The sequence below is a fragment of the Netta rufina genome (assembly GCF_964035555.1).
Source record: "Netta rufina genome assembly, chromosome: 8".
NCBI classification, from domain to species: domain Eukaryota; kingdom Metazoa; phylum Chordata; class Aves; order Anseriformes; family Anatidae; genus Netta; species Netta rufina.
In genome coordinates, this window is record NC_140131.1 from 23,842,490 (window position 1) to 23,863,062 (window position 20,573).

The following is a 20,573-nucleotide window of genomic DNA, read 5'->3' on the forward strand; positions in this document are numbered from 1 at the left end:
GTTTGTGCTGAGATGAAAGGAGCGGGCAGGCCAGGCATGGTGGGGGGGTGCTGCTTGCTGGTCTTCTTAAGGGGTGTCTGTATCCCGGAGTTTGGGAAAGATGTCTGGTTGAAACAGTCAAGAACCTCTTATGTCACAGGTAAGAAGAACCTGTAATATGCCAATTTGGAGAGGGCAAAGTTTCCTCAGTTGGTAATCATCCGTAATCCCCAAACAGCTGTCATTCTAGGTTATGCATCTCTGATTGGTGTCACTCCAGGTCAGCAAAAGCATCCCTTCAACTGAAGGGAGCTCTACCACGTATTCTGTAAGGCCTCAGGCACCTCCTGAAACATTAATATGTTCCTTGCCTAGAAGCAGTGACCTATATAGTCAGTGAGAAAACTGTTGTTTGTAGAAAGGCTGGGCAGAAGAAACTTCATTATCTTTAGCTCGAGTCCAGCTGTATTAGCCCTGTGCTGAGGCTCAATGTGTAAAGAAACTCATGACTGTACCTACCTGCATTTTGCTTCCTCAAAATCAATGTTGCATAGTTCAGGAATGTCAAGTCTGGCAGAAGGGAGGGCTTTGGGAAGCTGAGACAAAGAAGGGCTGGAGCAAAGGTGAATTTGTACTGTGAGATGGAGAAACAGCCTGTGACATGGTGGGCAGTGCCAGTAAAACACGATCCAGTCAGTAAGACTGGGCCTCTCTGCTGGGTGGTAGGTTTGATAATATAATTAAGGAGGAAGGGAAAAAAAGAGGAGACAAAACTAAAATGTTCAGAAAGCAGATAACTGTCATTATGGTGAGACAAGTATGATCAGTTTGGAACTCTTTGGTATCTTCTGGTAGGCACTGGAGAGTAATAAAATCTGGAGAACTTTTCTGCCTCATTTCCTACAACTCTATGATAATCTTCATCTAAAGGAAGAAAGGATGATCAATGATAGATGCTTCCCAGAGCCATCTGTATTGTTGTCAGGGTTGTCTAGGTTTCAATTTAACTTACTCAGGGTAAGCACAAGAAGCTCTAACAGTACTGAAAAACTGATATTTTTCTTGGAAGTCTGTAGGCTCAAGTATGAGAATTAACCTTGGTTATGCATTATTTTTGGTTTGTAAGTTTTTTATGCTGCTGCATAGTGTGAAGATGATGTAACAAAAGGCAGTGATCCTCCAGTTCTCAATAAGGGTTTCTGCAAGCATCAAGTACCTTTACCCAAGTCTAGTTGAAATAGCACAGAAGTTGCTTAGCATAGACAAATGCTTGCAGTCACCATTGTCCTCCTTATCAGAGAGGCTTGAACTGCTTGGCTTGATTGCAGCACGTGTTTCACAATCATGGCCAACCTGTGCAGTCAGGTTCATGATTGAGGAATCATGAGCCCACCTAATATGTTGCATCTCTGCCTTGCTGGGCCCACTGAGCTATAAATAATTCACCCTTATGTTGCCAGTGTAGATCCATGCAACCAATTCAGTCTTAGCAGCCTGATCCACCTGCTGGTTGACTCTTGAATACCTGAGCATCTATGTGGCATGCTTTAGCGACCAGGTTCTCTGCTTGGGTAGCAATACCTTGCCACAGTGTGGCAGCCCAGATGTGTTTGCCTCTGCGCTGCCAGTTGCTTTGCTTGCATTGCTGTAACCACCACAAACCATGCTGATGACTTCTCATGGCCATCCCTGGTGATTAGTAGTAGTCCTGTCATTTTAAGCATGAACTACTGGAGCTGTTGGTTGGTAGGGCCAACCAGCTGACAACAGATGCATGAGATTATGGAATGTACAAATGGAAAAAGGTTTCGTTGTAAATTCCGGTGGCAGTAGTCATGAGCTGACTTAGTACTGAAAATAGGAAGAGAGAAGGACTTCTCAAACCCCAGAAGGCTAGCAGCAGAAAGCTTAGTCACTGAGCACTTTTAGACTTCTGTCACTTAGCATATATTCAGCCTGATTAAAAGTGCTCCATGAAAAGGAAAGAAAAAACACAGCTTTTCATCACTTTTAGTCTGGTAGTGTGAATTTATGTGGTTTCTGTTTTATGTATCGTGATAATGACATTATTGCTTTTCTGCACTGCAGAAGTGGGTTTATCATATTAAGTGTCCATGGTTTTATAGTCAGTTGGTATACCAGTTTTTGATTAATTACATTTCTGTATTCATACAGCTGTGAATATGTTGCATCATAATGCATTCTGGGAACTAGCTGCTTCTATATCTTTTAGCAAAGAGAATTTCTGAGACTGCATGCATGTTGTTTCACGTTCTTGCAAATATTTAAATATACATCCTTCCTCTGAATGATTCCATGCAGCAGAAAAAGCTTACTCTGGTTACTGAAAGCAGAAATACCAAATGGAGCGCTGCCTGAAGACAACACTGCTCTCTTAAATGCTAACCAAGTTTTGTAGTATGAACAGAACCTAAACTGAACCACCACCAAGACACGTTCCTTGCAAAAATAACTTCAACGATACTTCTTATGTTGTCTGTTTAGTCATGATGTCTCTGTGCTCAGAACAATTTACAAGAGACTCTTCTGTTTTGCAGAAACGGAAGGCTTTAAAATCGATACCATGGGTACCTATCACGGAATGACTCTGAAGTCTGTAACGGTAAGCTAAAGGTCTTGCCTTAAATATGTTTTATGGAAACAATGCATGTCTTGTCAGCCTTGCCTAGGCCCTGGAAGGTCACGTCAGTTGACTAATAGAATTAATGAATGTTTTTCTCTGTGACAAGGTAAAAATGTTTTGATTAGGTCATTGCATTTTAGAGAATTTTGTTCAAGGGGTTTGTCTGCAGTCAAAAGGTAATGGGAACGCTTTGCTGGCAGGTTTGTCTTGTTGAGGTGCAGCCTCTCTATGACTGATTATGTTAAGACTGTATGACTATATTTTTGCTAGCCTTCTGTATGCCTGTTAAGGACATCTTTCATACTCAGAAGTGATAAAACTATACTTGTGAAATCTTAGTAATAAAACTAGATCTTGGAATATTTACGTGTTTCTTACTCTGTGCTTAAAAACAATAAATTTATTTAGTGGTAGAGGAATTTAACCTGCATTACTGCTTTGAAACTTTCTGGCTTAGTGAGATGGACTTCTTTTGTATAAGTTTGCAATGCTGTCAGTGGGAATTGTTACATGTACAGACCCTCGAACAGATTTCTTTTCTTGCCAATATTTCTCTGCTTTTATGGAAATGGGTTGAATGCTCTCAAGCTAATGCTGTTTTGATCTGCTGGTAAGTAGGACAAATGCTACAAAACTAATGTAGAGCCCTCATTAAAGTTTTTGCCATCTGTGTACCTATATAAATCTGATGAATTGGCAGCACTAAACACTCTCCTAAATCCATGCACTACTTCTAGTTTGCACTCCTAATTCTAATATAAAATAGTATCTTGAATGTAAATTTATTAAAACCATTTAGAACTTTTTCTTCTTGATAAAAGCTTTTGCTTAAGTCTTTCATTTCCCAACCTCATCCAGACTTCAAATATTTAAAATAATTGTATGGTAACATTTTAAGGAGGGAATCCATTTACTTCTAAAAGAGAACGTGGATGAATTCAGAAATTGATTGAGAGAGAGGGAAAAACCTATGATGTCTTCCAAAGATTTGTTCTTGTCCCTTGCGTGATTTAAGGCTGCTTTATGAGGGATTACGCCGTGTTGTTACATTAGATGCAGATTTCTATGGTATGATGTGTTTGTTTCTATTCATATTGTTGTAAATTAGTAAATAGGCCGTGTTTAAATCCTCCTATGGAAGCAGGAAAAAAGCAAGATCATAGTAAAGTAGAAAAGCTGAGATGTAACATGTTTTGTGCTAACACTGAGATGTTAGTATAAAAAATTTTAAAAGTGAAGAAATGGCATAGTAACTCTAAAAATGTTTGTTGGAGTTCATAAAAATAATTAGCTTTTTGTTTTAGGAAACCTAGCTGGTATATTCAGTATAGCACCTAAAGTTTTGAGGTAGAATTAAGCTGTCCTTGCTGGTGCCAGCCATTAAGGAGGCAGATATAACTCATAGAAAAAATTACTAATAAACCTTTTTGCAACATAAACTCGAATTTTTTGGAATAACTGTTTAAGAGGTATTGCGTGACTGCACATAGAATATCATCTGGTGTCATGAGAAATATTAAAACTCCATCTGTCATTTAGCATTTTTCCAAGAAAAGTTATAAGGGCTTTTTGAAGCCTTATTTTACAGACTATTAAAAAGTTGCCCTAGATGTTTACCTCATTCATAAATTGCGGTGACACACTGACTTTGTTTTTCAAAGGGGGGTAAAATAAATCTGTTCATTACGTGGCACAGAAGTATTCATCTGTTTTTGTCTAAACTTTGTCACAGTGATGGATCTACATAGGCCTAACCCATAATCCTCAGACAGTTGTTTTGTGCAGAATGCTTAATTTACTAGTTAGCAAATTTTGCATTAAGCTTTTACTCTTTCTGGGGGGGAGGGGTTGTTCCTGTTTTTAATGCTAGAAAATATAGGAGGAAATCGAAAATTTCTCCCCAAAAGTGAAATGGAAAAAGGCTGAATGCTCATTACTAAATCATAGGAATATGGAGAATAAGATTGGAATGGCATCCTATGTGTGCTATGTCTTGTGTGCTATCCCCATGCTAAAGGGTATTTGTAATACGCCTTTTGAGTATTCATCAAACATCTCGATGGACTTGAAGTGCTAGGTGTAGCTCTTTATTAGAGGCTGTTTTCCAAGTCTGGACCTCTCATTTCCAGATGAATGGTGAGTGAACTTTGAAGTGCTAATTTCTATGCTATTGTTTTCCTTTTAAGTTAAGTAGCTTTTCTGTTTGTTGGGGAGTGTTTGTTTCCATTGTACTGTGGACACCAGTCATGCTTTTAAAACTTTGTATTTTGCTTGGCTAAACAAGTCTACTTGGGAAATGAGCTTGCAATTCCCATCTGAGCATTCTTTAGTTAATCCAGTTAACTTCTTTTTTTCCTTTCTTTTTGAACACGGAGATGTAAAACTTCACGTAGTCTTCCAAGTGAGATTTAACCAGCAGATTGTAGAAAGTCATTAAAAATTTCTTACTGGTTCTGAAAGTATAGATATCACTTGGAGATAGATGAATTAGCTATTTCACTTCATCTTCATTCTTTCTCACCTTTTCTTATTGTATTGTCGTCTAGTTTCCCATTTGGTTACGAGCAGAGTTTTGGAAGAGATTATTTAACCTAGCATGGTGGTTAATCTGAGCGTTAATGTTATTTGTAATACCATTTGTCCATGCTGTTGTTTTCTCTTTGTTACATTGATTCTCTTGGCTTCCTTATAACTCATTGTCCTTTTTTTATTTTTTTTTTTTGGTTGGAACAGAACAGTTTGTTCAGGCTAGTCTTCCTTTTAAAAGGCTGATGGAGCCATTAGCTTGCGAAAGTGTTGATTTTGTTAGCAACTGGAAAAACTTTGTAGGTATATGATTGCTACCTGGAGTGCAAATTGTTGACCCATTGTCTGGAGTTGCCCATCTACCTCTCTCCTAAAATTTCGAAGATATCTTTTATTTGTTTCCTGTTATCTTCCCTATGTGTCTTCTACTTGGCATTGCATGTCATATTTTAATTCTTTAATTCATTTTATGAAATGTGCAGAGCTTCAGCTTTTTGTTTGTTCTTGCTGAAATGTGAGTTGTCCTAGATGCTTGTTCTTTTTAACAGCAAAACAAACTTCTGCATTTGACTGCTTTCTTTTCATCAGTGATGTTGAAAACTTTCTTAGCATTCAAAATTTGTGCCAGAACAGATGGTGAATGGTGGGCTTTTTTTTGAAGTAATGTCAGCTAAAATAACTTGTGCTGCTGGCAGTTCTTCCCTGTAACAGGGTTTTTGCTTAATTGGCGCACTTACTTTCTCTTAGGAAGAACTGACTTATTTAATGAATTTTTATTGTGAAGCCATGATTTCATTATTCTGGACCTGGAATTGTTTATAACAAGGCATCTTTCTCGGAGAGCCATTTTTTAATACCCGTGGCACTTCCCATTTGCCTGGGCTGGTGGTGTTTCAGAAGCCTCTATTCTAGTGACAGTAGCTCTTGCTCTCCAGTTACCCAGCAGTTCATGTTGCAAACTCTGCTGGGAGACTTGTAGGGACCTACAGGTCTACCTGCAGGCCTCACTTCAAAAGCATAATCCCCTGTAGAGCAGAACAGCTTCTGTGGGTTTTTTATTTTAAAGTAGGAAAGTTTACTGTTTGAAATGGATCAAATAAGAGGTAGAGAAATATGCTAATATTTTGTACCATGTAGGATGTGAAGGGAATGGTGTGCGAGAATTTGGAACTGATATTCTCAATATGTTCTTTCTCATGTACATTTGACTTGTTCAGGGCATTATCTGTCTGCTTTTCACTGACTAAAGAGAAATGCCACCTTTTGAGACTAAGCCAGTGTCATCTAGTGGAAGCCTAGAAAGTGACCTTTCTTTTATATATAACGAAATTCCATTTTGGGCTAATGGTCGCTGTCACTGAGATGTGTGAAGTATTTAGCTGTTCGTATGGGTTGAGAAATAAACATCAGACCAAACTAGCTGTCTGCACCTGTTTTAGGATACTGGAGAAAATGCTGGTTCCATATGTGCCTGATAAAGCTGGATTTGATAGATTGGCGCTGAAGTGTATCCTCTTGCAAGCTGAGTGCGTGCTTTGTATTGACTCTGTGTGTATACAAGTAATATTTCTCTCTGTGACAGTAACTTGGGGTTTAGTCACTGGTTGCTTTACCCGTCTTTCAGTTTTTTCTTTAAGTTTTCATACTTATAACTAATATGAAAGAAAGCAATGGACTGATACCCTGCGGAATCATTTCCACTGCTTTCAGCTCTGAGAATCCTGACTAATCACAGAATCACAGAATCACAGAATTTCTAGGTTGGAAGAGACCTCAAGGTCATCGAGTCCAACCTCCAACCTAACGCTAACAGCCCTCCACTAAACCATATCCCTAAGCTCTACATCTAAATGTCTTTTGAAGACTTCCAGGGATGGTGACTCCACCACTTCCCTGGGCAGCCTGTTCCAGTGCCTCACAACCCTTTCAGTGAAGAAATTCTTCCTAACATCTAACCTAAAACTCCCCTGGCTCAACTTAAGCCCATTCCCCCTCGTCCTGTCACCAGGCACGTGGGAGAACAGGCCAACCCCCACCTCGCTACAGCCTCCCTTGAGGTACCTATAGAGAGCGATAAGGTCGCCCCTGAGCCTCCTCTTCTCCAGGCTGAACAAGCCCAGCTCCCTCAGCCGCTCCTCGTAGGACTTGTTCTCCAGGCCCCTCACCAGCTTCGTCGCCCTTCTCTGCACCCGCTCAAGCACCTCGATGTCCTTCTTGTAGCGAGGGGCCCAAAACTGAACACAGTACTCGAGGTGCGGCCTCACCAGAGCTGAGTACAGGGGGACGATCACCTCCCTCGCCCTGCTGGTCACGCTGTTCCTGATACAAGCCAGGATGCCGTTGGCCTTCTTGGCCACCTGAGCACACTGCTGGCTCATATTCAGCTGACTATCCACCATCACTCCCAGGTCCTTCTCTGCCTGGCAGCTCTCCAACCATTCCTCTCCCAGTCTGTAGCTCTGCTTGGGGTTATTGCACCCCAGGTGCAGGACCCTGCACTTGGCCTTGTTGAACTTCATGCAGTTGACCTCAGCCCATCGGTGCAGCCTATCCAGATCCTCCTGCAGGGCTTTCCTACCCTCGAGCAGATCGACACACGCACCTAACTTGGTGTCATCTGCGAACTTACTGAGGGTGCACTCAATGCCCTCGTCCAGATCATCAATGAAGATATTAAAGAGGACCGGCCCCAGCACCGAGCCCTGGGGGACGCCACTAGTGACTGGCCTCCAACTGGACTTGGCTCCATTCACCACGACTCTTTGGGCCCGGCTATCCAGCCAGTTTCTAACCCAGCGAAGCGTGCGCCAGTCCAAGCCAAGAGCAGACAGTTTCTTGAGGAGAATGCTGTGGGAGACGGTGTCAAAAGCCTTGCTGAAGTCAAGGTAGACCACATCCACAGCCTTTCCCTCATCTACGCAGCGCGTCACTCTGTCATAGAAGGAGATCAGGTTCGTCAGGCATGACCTGCCTTTCATAAAGCCATGCTGACTGGGCCTGATCGCCTGCTTCCCCTGCAATTGCTGCATGATGACTCTCAGGAGGATCTGCTCCATGAGCTTCCCTGGTACTGAGGTCAAACTGACAGGCCTGTAGTTTCCCGGGTCTGCCCTCCGGCCCTTCTTGTAGATGGGCGTCACGTTTGCTAGCCGCCAGTCGATTGGAACCTCCCCTGATAGCCAGGACTGTTGATAAATGATGGAAAGCGGCTTGGCCAGCTCTTGTGCCAGTTCCCTCAGTACCCTTGGGTGGATCCCATCCGGCCCCATCGACTTGTGCACATCTAAGTGCCGTAGCAGGTCACCAACCAGTTCTTCATGGATAATGAGGGCCACATCCTGCTCCCCATCCCCTTCCACCAGCTCAGGGTACTGAGTATCCAGAGAACATCCGGTATTGCCGCTAAAGACTGAGGCAAAGAAGGCATTGAGCACCTCCGCCTTTTCCTCATCTCTTGTAACTAAGTTTCCCCCCGCATCCAGTAAAGGATGGAGATTCTCCTTAGTCCTCCTTTTTGTGTTGATGTATTTATAGAAACGTTTTTTGTTATCTTTAACGGCAGTAGCCAGATTGAGCTCCAGATGAGCTTTGGCCTTCCTAATTTTGTCCCTGCACAGCCTCGCTACTTCTTTAAAGTCCTCCTTAGTGGCCTGCCCACTTTTCCAAAGCTTATAAACCCTCTTTTTCCTCCTAAGATCAAGCCACAATTCTCTGTTGAGCCAGGCCGGTCTTCTTCCCCGCCAGCTCGTCTTTGGGCACGTGGGGACAGACCGTTCCTGCGCCATTAAGACTTCCCTCTTGAAGAGCGCCCAGCCTTCCTGGACCCTTCTGCCCTTCAGAACCACCTCCCAAGGGACTCCACCAACCAGTGTCCTGAGCAGCTCAAAGTCAGCCCTTCGAAAGTCCAATACAGCGGTTTTACTGGTCCCCTTCCTGGCCTCGCCAAGAATAGTGAACTCCACCATTGCGTGGTCACTCTGCCCAAGACAGCTCCCGACGATCACGTCCTCCACCAGTCCTTCTCTGTGAAGAGAAGGTCTAGTGGGGCACCACCCCTGGTAGGTTCACTAACCAGCTGCGTCAGGAAGCTATCTTCCACGCTCTCCAGAAACCTCCTAGACTGCTTTCTCAGGGCTGTGTTGTGCTTCCAGGATATGTCAGGGAAGTTGAAGTCCCCCACGAGTACAAGAGCTGATGATTTAGCAACCTCTGTCAGCTGCCTGTAGAATTCCTCATCCGTCTCCTCATCCTGGTTCGGCGGTCTATAGCAGACCCCGACCAGGACACTAGCCTTGTTGTCCCTGCCGATCCTAACCCAAAGGGACTCGACCTTGTCATTTCCAACCTCGAGTTCTACAACCTCGAAAGACTCTCTAATATAGAGAGCCACACCACAATGATCAGCTGTGATTCAGAGCTGCTATACACTTGGATGCAAGCAAATCAGATCTGCATATTACTGCAGTAGGGCCTTACAGAAATTACTTCGCCTTTCCTAATTGCTGGAAAGCTTCCCCTTATTTAACTTGTGCTTCCTTCTGGTAATCATAGCTGCTGAAGCTCAGAAGCTCCCTGTCAGTCTTTTGTTTGCTGCAACTAATGAAATCTGTCATTGATCATCTGCACGTGTATGCAACCAGATATACCGTTGGCATTTCATTTTCTTAGTGTTCTAGTGTGCTGTAAACAGGTGGATGCAACAGCTCTCTTAGGTATTGAGGCGATGTACTTTGGGCTACGCTTGAAGAATCAGTACAGTTAGTGAGTTAGGGTGTCAGTGGAGGCACCAGGCTTGTAGCGAACTCCAATGTGAATTTCTGCAGCATGCAAGCATGTAAGTTTTGTCTCTGTTAGGAAGTTCCCTGCAAGCTTTTAGTGCTTCAGAGTTTTGTGTTAATGTTTTAGCTACAAATTCAAAACCCACTTATTTGGCTTTCCAGTGTAAACTGCCAGGCTTTACAGTAATCTTTTAGTTGTAAAATGATCCTGAGTAAACATGTGGGGGTATTGATGATTCAAAATCAAGCAAAATCAACACTGTAACAAACACATTACAATTGAATCAAATGCATTACATGGTCCTGACAGAAAACTACTAACTGCTGAGTGTTCCTACATAAGCCACACTACGTGCAGGCTTAATTTGAGAACTGGAGGGCTGTTCCAGCACCTTTAAGGTCAGGAGCATTTTTTTCCACCAGTCTCAGATGTCGGTCTCAGATTCTGAGCATTAACTTGAGGAAGTATGTTACTGCTCCCAGAATCTTCTGTGTATATTACAGTATCAGGGATTTTAATAATTTATCTGAAAGTTTTTTAACCTCTGGTATAATTTGGTGTGATTTTTGTATGTTAGAATGAAGGGAAAGGCTAAATTTCTGTCACTTTAAATACTGGGCCAGTGGAGAGAAAATGTGCAGGGGCAGAAGCAGTCAATATAGTGTATACATGTATTCTATATAAAGGCTATGACTCTCTGTAAGCTGGAAAATCCATGAGACTTTTTCAATTCAATTGAGTGTGATTCGGTATCGAAACCTGGTATGACTTTTCAAAAGCATATGATGGAATTGAACATTGTCTTTCAACATGCAGATGAAAAGCACTTCCAAAAATAAATAAAATCTGCAAACAAAGATTAGATTGGAGAGAGATAACTACTTACATCACCAGTTTTATATGCCATATCTTTATCTCATTAAAATATTTGAAAGGAGTGCTGTCGAAGGAGGAGTCAGCAAAACAACAGACTCTTTGAAAGTGTTCAAAACCACATCTGAAGCGGAGTGAGTTCTCATTTAGCCTGTGCATAAGCCAGTCATTATTCTGCATGCCAGCATAAAGTCAGCCTGCCCACACCCTTGGCTCTGGGGGCAAACAGCACCCTGCGTGCTCTGTGCACAAAGTGAAGCGGCTGTGATACTGTTCAGCTTTTAACCAGCAAAAGAGGGTGAGGAGAACGTGGTAATACTTGCCTATTGTAAGAGCGTTCTGCAAATGATGCTTGAGGTTGAGAATTTTTTTTTTTCTTTCATTGAAGTTGTCATTTTTTTCATGTCATGTGTTTTGCTGTAACTAATCGGACATAACCACCTGTTCTTGGTCCACCAGGGTTAAGAGTTAGAACATAACCAGTAACTTAGAAAATCCTTGAGCTAGAAATTGCAGGAGACTGGTGTTTCACTAGAGTAGGCTCCCAGCAACCTCATACTTTTCCTACCCTCGCAAATTGCTCTGGAACAGCAGACTGGAAGGCCCTTTCCTTGATCTTGTATCTCTGTACTCTAGTACGAGCGGATGCAATAGTTTCCTAAGGACTATCACTGTATTTTATAGGCAAAGGTCCATATGGCAATTTTAGTGGTCGGCATTTCATTGCCCCAGTCATGTTTCAAACATTAAATTACTTTCCCCTAAAAAGTTTTAATGTAAATAGCCAAGTTGTTAAAGACCAAAGAAAATTATGCACAATTGCTGCTTTCAAGAAAATGTGTTAGGTTGAACAATGCCGCACTCATTTTCTCAGTGATTGTAAATCATGTATATCTGTGCCAAGATATCTTGCCATTGTACTGCGTCATACAATAGAACTGCCTGTTTTGTTCCTCAGAATAGGTTTTTTATTTTGAGACCGAGAACTGCAGTTCAAGAAAAAACGTGGATGTTGTATAACAAGTGACACATCTGGAAGTTAAGCATTTCAGTGTTGGCCAGTGTGCTGCTGAATAGAAGAGGGAGCAAGGCCTTGAGCCATCGAGCTTTGTTATTGAATGAATGTGTCTGAAGTCGCTGTGCAGTGTAAAAACTTGATTGTGTCAGCGTGCTAAGTGTGCTTGTGGTATGCCTGTCAGGTCCTTGAGGGATTTAAATGGAGGAGTGCAAAGTATGAGAATTCCGAGGATTTCTGAGTATACATTGAAGTGGAACTTCAGACATCCAGAGAGCCTTATGTACAAAAGCTTGAGAGTCTTAAAAACTCTTGGTATGAATTTTAAGATGACTTGCTAGACCTGACCTGACCTGAAGCTGAATGCTACTGGCTTATTTTCTAGCATGATGGGTGTCCCTTCACGAAACCCTTCTGTCCTGTACACTTTGAGTTAGGGCTCAGATCTTCTCCAAAAGCTCCAGTAAATTCTAGCGAATTTACTTCTGTATTCTTTGATGTGGTCTAATTTCTGCTTGAATCCTGCACAGGTGCTTAATTTAATGTCTTTCTCAGGTATTAAGATTTGACTGAAATACCTGTTAATAAAAGTTTTATAGAGCACTGCTGAGTGATACTAGCTGAATTCGAGCTACAGACATTTATACTTTGTCCTATTTGTTCTGACCAATCAAACATTATAGGCTTCACACAGCTTATACATTAAACAGTATTGTCAACGTATTTCCTTCCACAGATTATCTCCAAACATCTACTGAATACATAATAGCTGCGTGGTCAATTGACAGTTTGTCATCAAATTTCTTCTAATGGAGGTAGAACAATTTAGCTGTTGGGTAGCATTCAAATTTATTCACAACATTTGAATACGATATATAGATCTTCTGCACCTTTCCTAAGGAATTTCAAGATTAAAAAAAAATGTTTTAACCTACAGTCCTTAACAATGGAGATGACTGTGAAGGTTTTAACGTTTTACTGAGGCATCTCTGCAATAAGTAATTATTTAAGAGATTGGGGTCACAGCCTTTTCCAGCACAGTTTGTTGTTCTGGTGGAAATTCTTAAATGCTTTAACAAATTTGGATTGTAATGATTCTTGTCACTGTTCCTTCTTAAATAGTTCCTGGTAATAGCTAAGAACCCAGCAAGGCAAAATAGCAGTGAGCTGAGTGTTCAGACAGCATGTCAGAAGGCATTGGTCCTGCTATGAGGAGCTCGGACTTGAATTTAGCATAGTCTTAGTGATGTTTTCATTTCTTTTTCATGGAAATTGAAGGGTAGTGGCAGAGAACCTGTTGGGTCCCTGGAGACAGGGTCTAGGGGCATTTGGGGGATGGGAAGAATAAAGAAGTGGAAGTGAGCATGTGACAGATGGAGGACCAGAAGGCAGAAGTTCATTTTATCATCCCCTTTTCTCCCTCCCAGTCTATGGGTTACTATCCCATTGTCTTTTAATAGGAGCTGTAACGCAGTTTTGAAGTTCAACATGCTTCTCAATTTATGATACAGTAACTAAATCAAAGTTGCAGCTCAAATATTTAATGATCAGCTGAGTAGTTGATGTAACTCATCTGAGGTAACTGCAAATATTTAATGATCAGCTGAGTGGCTGATGTAACTAATCTGAGATGACTGAAGGAAGATATCCTCTGTTTGTTTATTGAGATTATACTGTTGTCATTAGGCCAATATGACACGTTTCTGCTAGGTTATTTGCTTTTATTGGAGTAAGCTATGATTCATTTTATTTTTGTGGAAATGAGTTTTCTGCTTGGAGTACTTGTGTATCATAGTATCCTTGTCAAACCTTCTTCTGAGCATGGAAGGTAGGAGAGTTTACTGTTATCCTAGCTATAGCAACATGCCTCAAAGTCCAGTCTTGTGTACATCTGACTCGAAGTCCTTACTACAAGTTGTTAGTGAAGCCAGAGCAAATTTTCCTTTGAGCTTTTTATTTTCATCAATTCTGTATTTTTCCATGTTGTCAAGGCCATTCCTGAATGTCTTTTAAGGGCTATTGTTCTAACTTGTAGATTTTGTTTTGGAGTTAATATTTTAAAGATTTACCTTCTTTCCTTCTTCTTGCAGCTGTGTTTTTTTCTCCCTATGTAGACCTCTCCTCAATAGGTGGTTGGTGGTGTTTGAATCTATCCAGAGGGTATCTTAGTATGGGAGGCTTTCTTCACAGGTGTAAGTTACCGTGCTATTACAAGAGCATGTTACAAGGAATATGTCATAAGAAGGTCTTTTGTGGTTTTCTTATGTATTCAGATGCCAGAACTATAATACTTTCTCAGCACTGAGCACATACAGTTTGCAGAGCTCAAAACAGACGGGTCTTTGGAGGCAAGTGTTAATGAAATGCTAATGTAAGAACCCTGTATTGCAGTCTTTTGAGGGATAGATTATGTCATTCAGCACTATTTCACCACAGTGCAACATCACTAATGAAAAAATCCAATCAGAATAGCAAAATAGGTGATATTTTGAAGCCTTTAAGGCAGTTTCTTCTTGCATGATTTGAGAACATATTCAGTTAAGGCAGACCACGTTTTGGTTTCTACTTGTTTGCATTTGTACTGTTCTGTTGAAGTCAAGGTGTTAACGTGCCTGTGCCTTTTATGTAGCCACACGGTGTTGCAATTGGATCTGCTTGTCACTTTTGAGATGCTTAGATGTGTTCTGTTTACTTTTGATAAGAGGAACCTATACCTAAAACCCTGATATACTCAGAGTTGCTGCTGTTGGTCTTGGGCACAGCCTCTCAGCATAGGCTTTCTCATTAGGTAAATGACTGTAAAGACTATGTAAATGAACTCTGCATTAGTTATGGCTCACTCAACTAGCATTTAGGCAATACTGATCATACCTTCTGGCACATACCTATGATTGCAATCTGCAGAGCTGCCATCTGGAGCTACATTTGTTTTTACTGAGTAATATGCTACTGCAGAAAATACTTGTGGCTGCTGTTGGAAGGGTGGTTCTTTGGTCTTTATTCAGCTGAAATCCTCATGAAGACATGGAGTGTAAAGGAGACCTGTGTGTGTGAATGTACATGTACATGCCCTTACTTTTTATTCGTCACCTTCATTTTTTGCCCTAATTTTATTTCCTAAGGGATTATGTTTTCCTGGGGGGGAATCTGGTTTGGGGATCTTCTAAGTCAAACGAACCCCGTGAGTGTACAACTTGAGACATAACACTGGAGATACCAGGCAAAAAAAACAAACAACCAAACAAAAAAAACCAAAACAACAACAACAAAAAAAACCCTACAAAACAATCTGGTTTCTAATGATTGTGCACAGATACATACATAGTATGAATAGTATAGTATTTCTTAAGGGTGTTGATTACACATTAAGACATTGATTTTCTTCTAAAGTGTAAAAGGAATTTTCAAAGATTCTTTTTCTCCTAAATGAACACGCTAATATTCAGTATTTAATATTTCAGGTAATGTTTGTCCAAAACATAAAATTTATATAAAGTAGTTGGTATCTTGATAGAAATTGATAAATAACTGAGAACTGTTTTTTTTTTTTTTCCTCCACAAATACCCATTTTGTTTAGCTAGTATATAAAGCTTTTGGTTAGACTTGATATAGAATGAATATTAACTAAGTATGGTTTTATTTCATGTTCTGTTATCATTTCATTTGGCAGACTGCTTTAGGAACTGTTCAGTTGGCTTGCTGCTTTAGAAGACTTAAGATGTGCTATTGGAACTAGAATATCTTGCTCCTCCTTTCTCTTTAAGGTTAAAAGCAGATACTTTCCCTACATAAAGGTGTATGAGTGGGTTTTGTGCATAAGCAACAGACATACTTTTACACATTGGTTTAAAAAGGAAGTGAGAAGCAAAACTGCATGAGTAAGCAAAGTGGTAGTGATGTGATTTGCTTCTTGTTAAATGTAGTTGCTGTAAATTCATTGTACTTGTAATTTCACATAATTCTTGTTTTGGAATCCTAGATTTCTTCTTAGGCAATAAAAGTAATGTATTTTTTCTCTATAATCATCCAAGTCTCTCTTTGACCCAAATAAAGTGTTACCTCCTTGTGCTCTGCTGTAACTCGGAGGGATGTGCAGTTGATCATCAGTTCAGATGTGTGCCTTCTGGTGGCTTGGTGCTGGCATTTTGAAAAGGTACAGAAAAAGCGCTGCCTGCCTTTCCTTCCTTAGGTGCACTAGTCAGAGGGTCTGATTTCTCGGACCAGCAATTCTCACAAAATTTGACAAAGAAGAAAATATTCTTCCAGGTTTGATAGAAACTGGCAAATAGGTTCAGAGAGTACTGTGGAAGGAGGGAAGGAGCGGTACTAAAGTAGGCTGCTAACAAATCTGTTTCCTGCTGGGAGAAGGAACCTCCTGTTTTGCTTTGGAACAAGGGAACTTGAAGATGCATCATGTAGCAGTATTAATCAGTCCTACTTCCTAGTTATCTTGGGAACAGTTGATGTAAATGAGGCAAACAGACTGTGATATTTCTGAAATCTAAATGGAATACAGTTGTCATAAGAAAAAACAACCTGCCCAGTGCATTTTATTTTATTTCCCCACTGTGGTTCCTAAGTAAAACAAAATAATTCTGGGTGGAGAAGGCTTCATGAGGCCTTAAGACAAATATTTTGTAGCTAATAATTTAGTTGCCTACATTATATGCAGATGCCTCATACTAGTCTATAAATTCCATTCTGTTTTAGTGTGATATCTTATGCTGTAACAAAGCAGCACTGTTATAGTAGGTTTCTAATTAAGTCTTGAAAAATGAAAACACTTCCAGAAATATCTGGACATGAACAGAAAGTGAAATTCAGATTGAAATAGTAAAATACATATTAGCATTATGGTCTGCTTGTTATTCTGTCCTAAAAAGTAAAATCTAAAAGATGCTGGATTGCCTGGAATAACATTATATTTGTTTTTAAAGGATAATCTTACATGTGGTGCAAATTTCACAAGTTTGCTAAAATTTGAATGTGTAAATCAGCTTCCTTGTTCATACCTGGAATCCTTTGAAGTGTATTTGTTTTGACACCTGTCCTCTGCACTAATGAAAGCATAGCCTGATCAGGCAGCTTGCTCGCCTTTATTTGGATACAGCATCACGTTTATGAAAGCTGTCATCATTAAACGTGTACTGTACAGCACAAACAATATATTCAATACATTTACAGTATTCACTCCTCAGGCAGTTCTCAGCAAAATTCTTAATGCCCTTTTATTTTGTTCTCTGGGAGGCTGCCAATAGTTGTTACATGATCAAATAGTGTGCGATCTAATATGAATATGCCACTAGATCTTTCTAAACAATGAATACGGTAACAATAATCCATATGCAGGGAAATGTGTGTTTTAGGTGAAATTTTACGGTATATAGAAAATATTTTCAAATATTAAAACTGCTTTATATGGAGTTGAGGTGAAGATAAAAGTAATAAACAGCTCAAATCCTCCAGGTTAAGATCAAGAATGTATTGCACATAAACAGTAGTTACTAATGCACTAGTAATTGTGGAAGTTCTCAGTTACAAATAAAAAACTTACCTTTAAGGAAAATCATCTAAGTACCTGATGCCTCTCATAAGTGGAACAAAAATGATTGATACACCTGACATTTAATATTTGGCAGACTTAAAGGAGTTTGCCTCATGTTCAGTGAAGTGATGTTGCTTTAGTGAAACCATATTTAAACTAGATTAAAATGCATAGGGATATATTGATACTGCATACAAGTGGCGTACACAGCTTTGAGAAATATGTTCTGATTTCTTTTTTATTTAAAACAAAAGACTCTTTTTGGCTCAACTAGGCTTCACCATTTTCTTCTTCTACTATATTCCCCAGAAGGAAGCTAAATGAATTCTGTCTGTAAGAAGATTGAAAGCTGATGGGTGTGGGCAGATGTTCTTTTCTCAAGGGTGAATGAGGTGGAATAAGGTTCTGTGGAAAGTCTGAAGGTGATGGGAGAAATGTTTTTCTTCCAGTTAAATTGCCATTACGGAAAGGTTTATTGGCAGGGAGGGAGCCCTCTCAGTCATTTTTAAAGTACTTGTGCTTTGTGACATTATCTTGGGTGGAAAAGATGTATTCTGTTTTTATTTGTTAACAGCCCATTCACTCCAACAGCGATCTATTACTGTTATACATTGATGTAACTTGAAATATTACTCTGACTTGTATTTTGCTTCTTAATTCTTTATTGTTTCAATCTAGGGTACTAAAATTTAGAACTTCTCTACTCAGAAAGGTGTATGCATATGTAAATCTGGGTTCAGTTGGTTTCAGTTCCTTTGATTAATACCTTAATATTTTTCTGTTGATAAAACCCTGGCTGAAATCCTGCTTATTTGTTACTGCTGAGCTGTTGTAGGAGAGGCTCCCAGTGCCTCCTGTGTGCTTTCCAGCGGTATTCACAGTGCTCTGTCGTTTACACGACCTGATGCTAACCACTGCAGCAGCCTGTGGTCCAGCTGGTGTAGCCTTCAACCTGCTGCTGAACTCTGGGTGGTACTTAGCAGTTTGTTCTTGAGCTCGCTGCCCTGTTCAGCACTGGATATTCATGGATTCTCATCTTGTTTAGGGATTTTATGACAAGCATAATGAATTTCTGGAAGTGCCTTTGCATTCATCTAAATGCTAATTGAAGAATGGTAGCTGTAGGTTTGGAGGGGGGGGAGTTACACCCCTCCCCTCCTCCCCGCATCTGAAACTCAATCTTTTTTTTTCTTCCCGGTAGCCCTGGAGTTCCCATCCCTTTTGAAGTTCTTTCTAACCTTCTGTTGCAGCTGCTGATCTCCCCAGTATAGGATTTGTTTTGAAGGGTTAAAGTTTTTTTTTATGTTTCTAGTTAAACACCCTAAGTTTTTCCATGATGAAGCTGTTACCACCTGAGTGTCTGTAGTGGCTAGGAATCATTAAGAAGTGAAGTCTTGGAAATAATTTCCTTTTTCATATTAGTGCAAGTGCTTCGTAGTTCTGCCATTCAGAAATAACCTTTTCCCTTTAATACAATGGATGATGCAATCTAATATGGCAATATACGAGCGTTCCTTAAGGCTGTATCTAGATCAAGGCACTCAAGCGAATTAAAGCAAATTACCAAAGTGTATAACATCAACATTCATAAGTTATAATGCATAAAATTGCCATTGGCTGGTGATGTCTTTAGGAATAAAATTACTTTAGTTAGCTGTAGTTTAATTTCCTTGGTTTACAGTGAGTGAAGGCCAATTTACTCCTGCGTTAGAAAAATCATGTGGGAATTGAAAGCATTTAACTTGATATGCTTTGACTTCTCACCTTTACTTTTATAAACATCTAGAAAGTGGGTTAGCCTGCTGTGTTTTGGAGACGTTTCCCAGGACTGTCGTATGCAGTTTCTGCTTCTTACGTTCCTGGGGTCCTATTTCTTTAGTGCCATGTGTGTTTGCTACTGGATTGCATAGGATTACAGATTCAATCTGAATCAGATCAACAAATAAAACTCAACTGCCAGTCCTCTTCAGTCCAGCTAGTAATGCCCTTATATAAAGAACTCCAATGGTATTTATTAACTAGCTTATAGTTAGCTAGTTTATTAACTAGTATGTGTTTTGCAGCATGCACAACTGAAGATCTTCTGGATTTCATGTAAATTCAGAAAACTTTGAAGCTTTCATAATGCAAATATTGTTCTATAATTGTTTTTCCAAAATATATAAGTTCCAGAGATCTTTTCCATTACAAGGTGAAACACCTATTCCCAGTACTTAAACTGAAGCCTACCACTTAAAATTTGTCTTCTCATTTGGTTACATAAACAGTATAGGGCAGATTTTTTTATTTTATTTCTTTGGTGCTTGGTCCTGTCTAGGTATTTCACCAGAAGTGTGGCTTTCCTGAGTTTTGCCTCTTTTATCTGTTTAATAGGAAGAGTTCTACTATGCAACTATGAAATGTCCCAGTTTCCAGAAGTTTATAATGAGAGAATAATTACAAAGTATTTCTACTGGTTTTTGATAGTTTCTCTTTAATGTAGCTAAGCAGCAGCACAGCAAGTTACTGTTAATTTCTGCTAACAACTTCTATAGGATCAGTTAAAAGCCCTCCAGGTAGTTGAATCTCTGTAGGTGAATATATCTGTTCATCCTCTTATTTTGCAGTTAATGGGGAAATTTGGGCAATATTTCTGCAAATTGCTGGATAAATTTATCAGCTGTTTAGGAAGGAAGTGTTGTTAATAACAGGTCCTAGTCAACATTTATTATGTATTTACTAGGCTTGTTAAAGTCTACGTGGCTACATTGGCAAACCATTGAAACCAGTCAATTTGTCTGAGTCTAATTTCATCTGATGCCAGTGTTAAGCAATGAGAGTTGGTCTACAGTACAGAACCAATTCTCTGAGATCTAAAAGACTGATGCTTATTAGAAGCTTTGAAAATGTTGTACAGAAAAGTCAGAAAATGTAGTTTGGTATTTATCACGACCAGACAGATTTGTTATCTTCCGAATGCAGTCTCTAAAAAGCTACATTTAGGGAATTCATGTCCATATGTTTAAGATGAGACCAGTTAGGTTTTTGTATCTCAGAGAAATCACTAGTGTGTTCTTGTTGTATTTAGATGGGGAGATTGTTGGAGGATTTGTTTGGAGAATGGCTCAGTTCTTCATACAGCATTTTACAGAAATTGCCTCCATGTAGCATGTTATCACGTATCTTTTTGATATATTGGGAAAATGCTGAGTTGTGAAGAGGCAGTTGGCAA

The 20,573-nt window shown here is 40.0% G+C and overlaps 1 protein-coding gene across 1 annotated transcript in view; it reads left to right on the forward strand.

The window, feature by feature from the left end:
- The window catches only part of CDC73 (cell division cycle 73), a 104,118-nt gene that overhangs the window by 26,751 nt on the left and 56,794 nt on the right, over positions 1 to 20,573 (forward strand). The window contains exon 10 of the mRNA XM_084291602.1: positions 2,538 to 2,602. Within this exon, the coding sequence (XP_084147728.1) occupies positions 2,538 to 2,602 (65 nt within the window). The remainder of the gene's footprint in view (positions 1 to 2,537; positions 2,603 to 20,573) is intronic.